Raw genomic sequence first — 13,276 nt, forward strand, 5'->3', positions numbered from 1 at the left:
GCGAAGAGCTGACTCATCTGAAAAGACCCTGATGCTGGGAAAGACTGAGGGCAGGAGGAGAAGGGGATGACAGAGGGTGAGACGGTTGGATGGCATCCTGCATTTCCTGGATTGCAGGCAGATTATTTACCCACTGAGCTGCCTGGGAGGGATTTATCCAGCACTTACCTGAAATCGGGATGGCTGCCAGGGGCTAGCCACCATCTAAGGAACTGAGGTTCAGAGAGGGATAGGACAGGCCCCAGACCATCGATACTGGAACAAAGCTAAGAGCCAGTTTTGACTGACCCCAAAGCTCAGCTCCTGCCCTATGGGGTCCCTGGCTCACCCGTGTGTGCCCACAGAGCCCTGGCTCACCTCTCAGCCAGGCCACGCTTGGTGAGGCCCGAGATGACGATGGGATCGAAAGGCTCCTCTGTGCCTGAGATGGTGATGCCCAGGGGGCCCCCATAGCGTTTCAGCTCCACCGTGTAGCTGATGGCACCTGTGGTCTCCTGTTCATCTGTGGAGGGTTGGTATGCATCAGAGGTTGGGGGCATGTGTCGGGGGGTGGGGCATAGGAATGGGCACGCCCAGAACCCCACAAAGCTTTAATGCACCACACTCATCATACGCTTCCATTAATACACCCCTACTCCCTCAGTCAAAATAAAGTTACCCATTCCCTAAACCACTAATATACCCAATTCCTCTGCCATTAATACACACATTCCCTCGGTCACTAATACACTCATCCCCTTATTCCCTTAATACACCTATTCCTTCAGTCTTTCCTTGTGTTAATTCAGCCATTCTCTAAGCCATTAATTCAGGCATTCCCTCAGCCATTAATTCAACCGTTCCCTCAACCATTCATTCAGCCATAATTTCAAACATTCCCTTAGCATTAATTCGAGTCCCTCATAGCATTATTACACCTATACCCTCAGCCATTAATACACCCGTTCTCTCAGCCCCAATACACAAATTCCCTCAGCTATTAATTCACCAATTTCCTCAGCCATTAATTAACCCATCTTTTAGCTACTGATTCACCCATCCCCTCGGTCATTCATTCACCCATACCATTTACCATTAGTTCACCAGGAATTCATCCATTCACTCATTCCATTAATATACCCATAACCTCATGCCATGGTTCCACCCATTCCCTCAACTATTAAATCCCCGATCCCCTCAGCCACTAATGGAGCCATCCCCTCAGGCAATAGTTTACCCATTTGGTCAGCCCCATCCTCCCATTTCCTAAGGTGTTAGCTCACCCATTCCTTGAGATTCGACTACACCCATTCACTCAGCCATTAGCTCACCCTCTGCCTCGGCCATTTGCTGCAGCCATTGTTTCATCCATTAACATACCCATTCTCTCATCCACCAATACACCCATAGATTCTGCATTTAGTTCACGTATTCTCTCAGCTTTAACTGACAAATTTCCTCTGCTACTAATTCATCAGTTCTCTCCACCATTAAATTCAGCCTTTTCTTATACATGAGTTCACCCATTCTTCCAGCTGCTAACATACCTATTCCCGCAGCTACTCATTCATCCATTCCCCCAGCCATTAATTCACTGATTCCCTTAGGAATTACTTCCCCATATCCTCAAATATTCATTCACCTATCCACTGACTCATTAAATCACCCATTCCCAGAGCCCGTAATTCAGCCAATCCCTCAGCTATTGTTTCACTCAGTCGTGTCGACATTTGAGACGCTGTGAAGTGTAGCCCGCCAGGCTCCTCTGTCCATGGGATTCTCCAGACAAGAATACTGGAGTGGGTTGCCATGCGCTTCTCCAGGGGATCGTCCCGACCCAGGGACCGAACCCAGGTCTCCCACATTGCAGGCAGATTCTTTCCCATCTGAGCCACCAGAGAAGCCCCTGTTTCACACGTTATCTGCTGTTAATCCAACTCTTCCCTCAGCCGTTATCACCCATTGCCTCCGTCATTAATGCACCAATTCTTTCATGCCTAACATACCCATGCGCTCAGAGGTTAGTTCTCCCATATCCTCAGCCATTAATTTACTGATTCTCTTCGGAATTAGTTCAGCCTTTCCCTCAGTTCCCTAGTGGCTCAGAGGGTAAAGCGTCTGACGGCAATGCAGGCAGATCTGGGTCCGATCCCTGGGTCAGGAAGATCCTCTGGAGAAGGAAATGGCACGCCAGCCCAGAACATCCCATGGACGGAGGAGCCGGTAGGCTACAGTCCATGGGATCGCAAAGAGTTGGACACAACTGAGCGACTTCACTTTCCCTTTTCCCTCCCTCAGCCATTAATTAATCCATTCCACACCTGTTAGTTCACCCACTCCCTCAGCCCTGAATACACCATTCCCTCAGTCATTAATATACAATTCCTACGGCCATTAATTCACCCATCATGCCTCCAGTAACTCACCCTTTTCCTTAGCTATTAAATCAGGCATTCCTTCAGCTACTAACTCAGCCAGGAACTGAGCCATGAATTCACCCAGTCAGCCATTAGCTCGCTACACCTTTGAACATTAATACACCAATTCCCCCAGCTTTAATACACTCATCCACTTAGCGATAAGTGTACCCAGTTGCTCAGCCACTAATTCACCTTTTCCCACAAAAATTACTGGACCTATTCCTTCGGCCACTATACACTCATTCTGCTGCTGCTGCTAAGTCACTTCAGTCGTGTCCGACTCTGTGCGACCCCAGAGACGGCAGCCCACCAGGTTCTCCCGTCCCTGGGATTCTCCAGGCAGGAACACTGGAGTGGGGTGCCATTTCCTTCTCCAATGCATGAAACTGAAAAGTGAAAGTGAAGTCGCTCAGTCGTGTCCGACTCTTAGCGATCCCATGGTCTGCAGGCCACCAGGCTCCTCCATCCATGGGATTTTCCAGGCATCAGCACCTAATTCAGCCATTCCCTCAGCCTTCAATACACCATTTCCTCAGTCATTAATGGAGTCAAGTGCCTCCATTAATTCACCCATTCCCTCAGCTATTAAAACAGGAATTCCTCAGTTATTAACTCAGCTAATACCTGAGCCTTTAATTCACTCATTGCCTCAGTCATTCACTTATACCCTCAGCCATGAATTTACCTGTATCAGTTCAGTTCAGTTACTCAGTCATGTCCAACTCTTTGCGACCCCATGAATTGCAGCACGCCAGGCCTCCCTGTCCATCACCAATTCTCGGAGTTCACCCAAACCCATGTCCATTGAGTTGGTGAGCCATCCAACCATCTTATCCTCTGTCATCCCCTTCTCCTCCTGCCCTCAATCTTTCCCAGCATCAGGGTCTTTGCAAATGAGTCAGCTCTTTGCATCAGGTGGCCAAAGTATTGGAGTTTCAGCTTCAGCATCAGTCCTTCCAATGAATATTCAGGACTGATTTCCTTTAGGATGGGCTGGTTGGATCTCCTTGCAGTCCAAGGGACTCTCAAGAGTCTTCTCCAGCACCACAGTTCAAAGGCATCATTCTTTGGCGCACAGCTTTCTTTATAGCCCAACTCTCACATCCATACATGACCATTGGAAAAACCATAGCCTTGACTAGCCGGACCTTTGTTGACAAAGTAATGTCTCTGCTTTTCAATATGCTGTCTAGGTTGGTCATAACTTTCCTTTGAAGTAGTAAGTGTCTTAATTTCATGGCTGCAATCACCATCTGCAGTGATTTTGGGGCCCACAAAAATAAAGTCAGCCACTGTTTCCACTGTTTCCCCATCTATTTGCCATGGAGTGATGGGACAGGATGCCATGATCTTAGTTTTCTGAATGTTGAGATTTAAGCCAACTTTTTCGCTCTCCTCTTTCATCAAGAGGCTTTTTAGTTCCTCTTCACTTTCTGCCATAAGGGTGGTGATATCTGCATATCTGAGATTATTGATATTTCTCCTGGCAATCTTGATTCCAGCTTGTGCTTCTTCCAGCCCAGCGTTTCTCATGATGTACTCTGCATAGAAGTTAAATAAGCAGGGTGACAATATATAGCCTTGATGTATTCCTTTTCCTATTTGGAACCAGTCTGTTGTTCCAGGTCCAGTTCTAACTATTGGTTCCTGACCTGCATATAGGTTTCTCAAGAGGCAGGTTAGGTGGTCTGGTATTCCCATCTCGTTCAGAATTTTCCATAGATTATTGTGATCCACACAGTCAAAGGGTTTGGTATATTAGTGATGGGGAAATGTGTGAATCCATGGCATGAGGGAATGGATATATCAATGGATGAAAGAATGGTTGTATTAATGGCTGAGGGAATGGTTGGAATAACAGCTGAAGGAATTGGTGAATTAATGTCATATGGCTGTGAGGAAAATAAAGGGTTAGACTTTATTTTGGGCAGCTCCAAAATCACTGCAGATGGTGATTGCAGCCATGAAATTAAAAGACGCTTACTCCTTGGAAGGAAAGTTATGACCAACCTAGATAGCATATTCAAAAGCAGAGACATTACTTTGTCAAGAAAGGTCTGTCTAGTCAAGGCTATGGTTTTTCCAGTGGGCATGTATGGATGTGAGAGTTGGACTGTGAAGAAGGCTGAGTGCTGGGAGCCAGCACGGGAGATCCCACCCATGACAAGGTCATGCGGAGAGGCCTGGTGGGCAAGGCGAGTCAGGTCTCAAGGGGTCCTCTGTCTGAGCATCTCCCCCGAAACCAAAACCTGTCTGTTTCCTGTCTGCTATACTATACCCTTCTGACATAACAGGGGGTTATCCCCGAAAGAGTTAATTCAGAGCTCCAGTTAACAGTCTCCTGCATATAAAAAGAATGTCTGGGCTTAACCCCTTTGATGGCTTTCTAACCTATCTGACCGGTCTGCCCGGACTTTACAATTTGTGGGTTTACAGCCCCCAACCGTGAGAGGCACGAAGCTCAAAACACCTTAAAGATATAGAGCCTTTTAGAGTTAAGAATTAGTTTGGTGAAGAGTTTGTTGAGTTAATGTTTGCCCCCAGGCCTCCATATCCTTTATCTTTTAGGCACCTGGGAGGATATTAATCAATGTAAACGGGATGCAGAAATAGGAATATAGTAGTTTTGATGTTAGCAACATGAGACTTTTGAGTTAATTAACTTTCTCTTTGTTATAAATCACTGCACTTCTTTCATTGTTATAAATTGCTGTGTCTTCGCTATGTAAGAATGTAACTTTATTTAGTGCTTTCTGAGCGTGGCACCAGACTTTGGGAAGAACAACATTATTAGGGCAAATAAGCCTTCTGGTTGACAAACCCTTATCAGAAAAGGGCCGTAAAATGTTAATTGGCCTTCTGGCCAGAAGATGATGTAAATCACCTAAGACTCATGTATACAACTAGGTATGCAGAGAGAAAAGCCTGGTCTCGCTAAGAGTCAGGGCTGCTGATGCTACATAATTTTATACTATCCATTGATCTCTATGTACAAAAAAAAAAGGTATAAAAAGCCTTTCCAACAATAGAGGATGGGCCAGTCACTGGAAGGACTGGTTTCCCCCGTGTCTTCTTTACTCTCTTTTCTGGCTGAATTCCCAGCTGGGGCATGGAGGCTCGCCATGTCTACTTACTTGCCCCGGCTTCTAAGATCCACACAAGAGCGAGCCCAAGGTGGGGCACTCCCCGCTATTCAAGAGGACGCCGGTGGCCTAACGTAGATGGTGCAATTTCCTCGTCTTGGAACTTTATTGGTTTTCCACGTAAACCAAGTTATTCAGCATCTTTTCTCCACTAAATTTTCCTACTACACTATTCTTTCCTAATCTCTCTTTTATATTTCTAAATAAATAAGTTTTTCCTCGCCACGCCGTCCCCACTTCGAATTACCCTGGATCCACCGGGGCTGGACCCCGACAGATGAATGCCGAAGAATTGATGCTTTTGAACTGTGGTGTTGGAGAAGACTCTTGAGAGTCCCTTGGACTGCAAGGAGATCCAACCAGTCCATTCTGAAGGAGATCGGCCCTGGGTGTTCATTGGAAGGAATGATGCTAAAGCTGAAACTCCAGTACTTTGGCCACCTCATGCGAAGAGTTGACTCATTGGAAAAGACTCTGATGCTGGGAGGGATTGGGGGCAGGAGGAGAAGGGGACGACCGAGGATGAGATGGCTGGATGGCATCACCGACTTGATGGACGTGAGTTTGGGTGAACTCCAGGAGTTGGTGACGGACAGGGAGGCCTGGCGTGCTGCAGTCCATGGGGTCACAGAGAGTCGGACACAACGGAGGGACTGAACTGAACTCAGTTCTTCCGTTCTTCCAGCTGTTATCTCCACCGCTCCCTCAGCCGTTAATTCAAGCAGTCCCTCGGCATTACTTCTGTCATTCCCACAGTCTTTGACACACCAATTCCTTCAATCTAGAATACCACATACCCGCATGCATTAACTCACCCATTCATCAGCCATTAATTCAGGCATTCTCTCAGCCCTAATTCACCCATTCCCTCAGCCATCAATCTGTTCCCACACCCATCAATAGAGCCATATCCTCATGCCATATAAAAAGATCCTCGCCCATTTCCTCCACTCTAAACCACACATTCCCAAAGCCATTGATTCCCCCATTCCTTCAGCCACTAATCCACCCGTCCCTCAGCCATTCATTCACCCATACTTTCAGCCAGTAATACAGCAATTCTGCCAGGCCTAATATACCCAATCCCTCAGGAATTATTTCACCCACTTGCTCAACCATTATTTTCCTCATAACCTCACGTTCACCAATTCCCTCAGGTATTATCTCAACCATTCTTTCAGCTATAAATTCAGCCATTCCCTCAACCTATTTTTTGCTTGACAAGTAAGAAGTAGATGTATTTAGTTGCACATTCCATAGACCAGGTGTGGTCCATCTCGAAAAGTGCGAGTGACTTTGGCAGAAACACTCCATAGAGAGGGTGGGCCATCTCCGAAGGCAAGAGGCCTCCCTTCATCTTTGATACACGAATTCCCTCCGTCATTGGGACACACATTCCTACATCCATTAATTCAACCATCCCCTCAGCCATATTTCAGGCATTCCTTCAGCAAACCATCCCCTCAGCCATATTTCAGGCATTCCTTCAGCCAACCAATCCCTCAGTCATTAATACACATTTCCTCATGCTATTAATTCACACATTCCCTCAGGCCTAATACAAACTTTCCATCAGCTATTAATTCAACCGTTCTCTCAACTATTAGTTTCCCATTATCTCAGCCACTAGCCCATTTACTTAAGTTGTTAAATCACCCATTCTTTCTGCTGCTGAGCTCAGTCATAAGTCCCCAGTTCACCCAGTCCTGCCATCATTAAATCACCGTTTACCTTAGCCATTACTTCATTCATTCCATCAGGCACACTCACCTCTCTCCTGTGCAAGCTCTCACCCATTAATTCAGCCAATCCAAGACATTTTCACACATTCTCTTGGCCATTAAACTATTTCTTCAGCCAGTAAATCCCGTATTCTCTCAGCCATTAATATAGCCTCAGCCACTAAGCACATATTCTCTCAGCCATTAATTCACCCATTCCATCAGCCATTAAGTCAATCTCTTGGCCATTATTCCACCTATTTCATCAGCCCTAACATGCCAGTTCTTTCATTCAATAGAGATTCCTTAAGTGACAAGTTCCCCCATTCCCTCAGCCATTAATACAGCCAGTGCCTTTGTCATTAATTCAACCAATCCTGCAGCTATTAACTTAGCCAATTCCTCAGTGATTATCTGAGCCATTTCCACCGCCTGTGATACACCAACTCCTCCATTAATACACATATTCCCACTCACCCATTCATTAATTCACCCATTCCCTAGCCATTAATTCAGTCAATCCCTCAGCCATGAATTCACGAATTTCCTCAGCCACTAATACACCAAGTCCCTAATGCCTAACACCCGGACTTTCTAGTGATTAGTTCACCCATGTCCTCATGCCATGAATACGCTCATTCCCTACGTCATTTATAAACCCATTCACTCAACCGTTAGTCCACTGTTATCTCAATCTTTAGCCACAGATCGCCGAACCCGTAGTGTATCCACTCCTTCAGCCATGAAGTCACCCCTCATTTCAGCCACTAACTCTCTACCACTTATTCAGCCAATCCACCAGGCACTGCCGCAGGCCTTCCCTGGTGGCTCAGACGGTAAAGCGTCTGTCTATAATGCGGGAGACCCGGGTTTGATCCCTGGGTTGGGAAGATCCCCTGGAGAAGGAAATGGCCACCCACTCCAGTACTATTGCCTGGAAAATCCCATGGGCAGAGGAGCCTGGTGGGCTACGGTCCATGGGGTCGCAAAGAGTCAGACACGACTGAGTGACTTCACTTCACTTCATCAATCATTAATTTACCCAAACCCTGAATCATTAACTCACCTATTCCTCCAGCCATTAATTCACCATTCCCTCAGCCATCAATATGGCAATTTTCTCATGCCTAAACAGCATGTTCTGCTAGTGACCAGTTCACCCACTCCCTCGTGCCAGCAGAGAGCCACCGCCTCAGCCATGACGTCACACACTCCCCCTCAGCCATGTTTCAAACATTCCCTCAGCTGTCAATTCACCCATTCCCTCTGCCATTCATACACCCATTCTCTCAGCTCTGGCACAGATTCCTTCAGCCACTAATTCAGCCATTCCCTCAGCCATCAAGTCACCCCCTCCCTCATGTCATTAATTCACCCATTCTCTCACGGCGCTAATTCACCCATGCAGTCATGCCATTAACACAGCCATTCCCTAGGCCACCTCTCCACCCATTTCCTCTCCATTGCTTCACCCCTCCTCTCAGGCATCACTTCACTGTTCCTCCAGCCGTTACTACGCTCATCGCTTCATGCCTTTAATCCACCCGTTCTCCCAGCCATGAATTCAGCCACTCATTCTGCCATTATAGCAGCCGTTCACTCTGCCATGAATACACCCATTGTTCCATGCTATTAATACACCTATTTCCTCAGCCAGTAATTCAATCATTCCGCCAGTCATTAATCCACCCATTCCCTCAGCCATGAACACACCCATTTCCCCCATGGGAGGACTTCAGATCGCACCATGTGAGGCCATCTTCTGCTTCCAACAATGTTTCATTCCACCCAAACAGCCATTTCAGTAAGAGCAGAAACACTGAACCGGCATTTTTATAATAAAGATTTCACACACCACGCAGAACCACAAGGATAATGATGGTGATGGTGATACTGACCGTAAGACGACACCAGATTTCCCAGTTTCCTTAAAAACTCTGAACTCTGCCCACAAGTGATCCTCCTGCCCAGGGTGGGAGTTGGTGGCAGCCCTTCTGAGCAAGAGTCTTGCCAGTGGCCACAGTCCTCTCCTTCTCCTCTGCCTACGCAGACTGAATAACTTTCTCAGCTTCGGCCCAATTCACTTACTCTGTCACCTGTCCAGCCTCAGGTGTGCCTGAGTTTGCAGCCTCAGCTTATTCACAGCCACCCAGGCCGTGGTACATCCCCCACCCCCACCCATTCATCAACACACCCAGTCATCTGCGCCCAGCAGCTGTGGGCAGGGCCTGTTGGGTCCAAGTCTGGCTCAAACTCTAGCAGACCTCACATGGGCCTTTGGAGAAGGCCAGACCTGGGGACAGGGACCCATCTGCCATCTTCCCCCCGGCCACCCCACATCTTCATCCAAGGGCTCTCCACCAGCAGCCCCTGGGTGGCACCCTTGGTTGGAGGGAGCACCAGACTGCCCGCTGGGCACCGTCTGATTGGCGTGGGCGGGTAGGGATTGGGGCCCTCACCTGAGTTGTCCTCATCCTTGCGGATCTTTAGCTTCACCAGGTCCTCACACTGGCGCAGGATTTGCACAGCGTCCTCCATGGGACAGTTGTCCAGGCGGATGTTGTCAATGGCCAGCAGCTTGTCCCCTGGCTCGAGGGTGCCGGTTCTGCAGGAGCAGGGAGAGGACATGAAGGAGTTGGGCACATGTAGGTGCTCAGCCCACCCCCATGGGCCAGCCCCCCGCCCTGCCAGGGGCCCCCCTACCTGTGTGCCACGCTGCCTTTCTTGATGTCAGAGATGACCAGGGGCTCCCCTCGCTTCCTGCTGGCCGCTGGGGGAAAGAAGCCAAAAGCCCATCCTTGGCCACCTCGGCCTCAGGGGCCCAGGGATTGGGTGTGGACTCAGAGCCCCACACCCCGCTTCCCATGGCTCCTGGGCTGTGTGGACTGTGAGCAAACCAGCTCCCCTCTCTGTGCCTCAGTTCCCCTCTATAACATGGGGATGAGGCCACAGAGTTCACAGGGACATCCGAGATGAACTAGACGAAGCAGGACAACACCTCCCACACTCAGCTCATTCTCCAGCACATGGAGCTCCCCGAGGGGCTGTGTCTGGCTGGTGTCTGTGTCCCCAGCAACACAGACAGGCCCAGGTTCCAGAACCAAGTGACTCTTAACAGCTGAGTTCTTCCTTGCCCGCTGCAGGGAATGCTGGCTGCGAACACTGCAGCAGGATCCTGCTGGGGAATGGCCTTTAGCTGAGGGAGCAGCCTCACCCAAAACAATGTCTACACCCATCGACCAGGCCACTCAGCGGTGCCAAGGCCCGGCTCCCAGCCTCTATGCAGGACAACTCCCGCAGAAAGTGAAAGTATGAGTCGCTCAGTCATGTCCGACTCTTTGTGACCCCATGGACTGTAGCCTACCAGGCTCTTCTGACCATGGGATTCTCCAGGCAAGAGTACCAGACTGGGTAGCCATTCCCTTCTCCCGGGGATCTTCCTGATACTGGGATTGAACGCAAATCTCCTGAATTGGCAGGCAGATTCTTTACTGTCTGAGCCACCAGGGAAGCCTCAGCTCCCGCAGCCTCCCCAGCAAAGAAGACTGGGGGAGCCCTCTATTGACTACATCGCAGTCTAGCTCCTCCCAATGCCTGGTCCTACAGTCTCCTCTGCCCACAGGTGTTGATCCTAAGAGCCCGCCTCAATAAGGCCCCATACGTCACTCCTTGTGGGAGAGGCTATTTCCCAGGGAACATGATTTAAGACAACGGATGGCTGAGTTTTCCTGCAGAAAGAATCCAGTGGGGTTAATGGGTTTTCCCATGAGTGACCAGGTGTAAAGCGGTCCCTCTAGCCCAAACAGCATCTTTGCAAATGAGACAAAGGGGCCCTGTCTAATTAGTCTGTTGAGAAAATGTCAGAAAAATCTAAACCTGCACAACTGCAGCTGGTGGCCCTGGACTGGAAGCACCTTCTCCCCATCGGCTGCTTCAGCTTCCACCACCACTGACTGCGGGGCCTGGGGCAGGAAGGACCTGCAGCACCAGCCCTTCTGGTCAGCTGCTGCTCCCGGGTGTGATGGGGAGACGGCAGGAGATGAAGTCAGAAGGGGCTTCCCCAGGGGCTCAGTAAAGAATTGCAATGCAGGAGCCACAGGAGATGCAGGTTTGATCCCTGGGTCGGGAAGATCCCCTGGAGATGGGCATAGCAATCCGCTCCAGCATTCTTGCCTGGAGAATCCCAAGTACAGAGGAGTCTGGCAGTCTACAGGCCATAGCGTCTCAAAGAGTTGGACATGACTGAAGTGACTTTGCATGCACGCACGCACAAAGTCAGAGGACTTCGGCTTTTCCGGAGTGAGATGAGGGCTGGGGGAGGGTCTGTGACCGTTCCTCTGCTTGTGTATTCTACTTCTTTCCATTCTGCAGTCCCTCACTTTCGTCCCTTTGACAAACATGAATTAAGCACTGACTATGTTCCAGGCCTTTCCTGGGCCCTGGGAATAGAGAGGCAACAGAAAACCAAACCTGGGGCACGTGACTGGTGCCTCACAAAACCACTTAACCACCCCTGGAGACTAAATAGGCTAGGAGACTCTCATTGCGCAGAAAACAAAACCGAGGCTTCCAGAAGCCTTGCCTGAGGACATGCACTGCAGACAGAGGGAAGCCAGGTCAGCCAGCGCCCCCTCCCACCCAGAGTCTTCCCCTGACCGCCTCGTGCTGGGCGGACTCAGGGCAGGCTGGAGGGGGCACAGGACGGGGACTCACAGCTGATGGTGATGCCCAGCTCCACGCCGCGCCTCTTGGGCAGCTTCACGTGGAAGGTGCCACTGCTCGGGATGACGGACTCTGGGTGCAAACAGACATAAACCCGGGAGACTCAAGCGAATAGCCTTGGGAGTCCGCATCCCACACTCATTCTGGTCCAGTGGAGAGGGATGCCAAACACAACCCCATCCTGTTTCTTCTACCCACAGAAGAAACTGAGGTACAGTGCACAGATTTGTCCCAGAAAAGCACCCATCAGGTCAGAGCAGAGTCAGGACTGGTACCCCAACCTACAGCTGCCACTGGGGCCCCCTAGCCCGGCCCAAGCCATTCGGATCCAGCAAGGACTTACAGGGCACCTCTCACATGACAGACCTCAGGTGGTGCTTCCAGGAGCTTCATCTCATCGCATCTCAATAACACCCCTTGGGATAGAGGATTCTATCCACTTTACACTGTTTTTACACTGGGGAAAACTGAGGATGGGGGAGGACAGGCCCTGTCCAGGAGGACACGGTGTCCAAATCAGGAACCAGAATTCTAACCGAGTTGTTTGGGGATCTTTGCATAAACCCTCACCTCCCCCACCCGCGGCTCCTGTTCCCTTGCAAAAACCCTCATTCACACTGGCGTGTGCAATCCTTTCACTCCCGCCCAATGCCTTTCTCCCAGCTTCTGGGGACACGCTGCAAACGCGGGAAGAAGCGGGGCGGGAGGTGGGGGGAGCAGGGTGGAGAAAGGAGGGAGCAGGGGTCGCGAAGGAGACGAGGAAGCCGCAGGTACCCACTCACCGGCCACGTCGAACTCCACCTCCAGCACGACCTTGTGGGCCAGCGCCGCGTCCCGCAACAGCTGGTTGGCCTCCTCCATCGTCCCGTCCTCGGTGGCGATGCCGTTGATGGCCAGGACGCGGTCCCCTACCTGCAGCAGTCCACACCTGAACCGGAGAGAGAAGCGGCCCCTTTCGAAGCCAGCAACTGGCGGCGCAGGAGCAGGGCCAGGCCCCGCCCATGTCCCGGGCGGGGCGGGGCGGGGCGGGGCGGGGCGGGGCGGGGCTGGTAGCGCCCCGCCCCGCGCCGCACCAGCTGCAGCTCCTCAGGCCATTTACCCGGGACCCCGGCTATAAGGGATACCCTCGCTGGGCCTGTTTCTCTGCCCCGTGGGGATGATGCCATGCCTCAGGAGATGTTTATACAGCACTCGGACTTCAGACCACACTGGGGTTCGTGTCATGGGTCACTCCCAAGCTGTGTGACCCTGGGCAGGTGAATCAGCTTCTCTAAGCCTCAGACCCCTCGTC

General features: G+C 50.4%; 1 protein-coding gene across 2 annotated transcripts in view; it reads right to left on the bottom strand.

Moving 5' to 3' along the window:
• The window catches only part of GRIP2 (glutamate receptor interacting protein 2), a 45,344-nt gene that overhangs the window by 10,319 nt on the left and 21,749 nt on the right, over positions 1-13,276 (bottom strand). For both annotated transcript variants that reach the window (XM_052639202.1, XM_052639277.1), the window contains exons 13-17: positions 12,768-12,913; positions 11,977-12,057; positions 9,967-10,033; positions 9,723-9,868; positions 358-502 (exon numbers count right to left, since the gene is read on the bottom strand). In XM_052639202.1, the coding sequence (XP_052495162.1) occupies positions 358-502; positions 9,723-9,868; positions 9,967-10,033; positions 11,977-12,057; positions 12,768-12,913 (585 nt within the window). The remainder of the gene's footprint in view (positions 1-357; positions 503-9,722; positions 9,869-9,966; positions 10,034-11,976; positions 12,058-12,767; positions 12,914-13,276) is intronic.

The sequence above is a fragment of the Budorcas taxicolor genome, chromosome 1 (assembly GCF_023091745.1).
Source record: "Budorcas taxicolor isolate Tak-1 chromosome 1, Takin1.1, whole genome shotgun sequence".
In the NCBI taxonomy this organism is placed as follows: Eukaryota; Metazoa; Chordata; class Mammalia; order Artiodactyla; family Bovidae; genus Budorcas; species Budorcas taxicolor.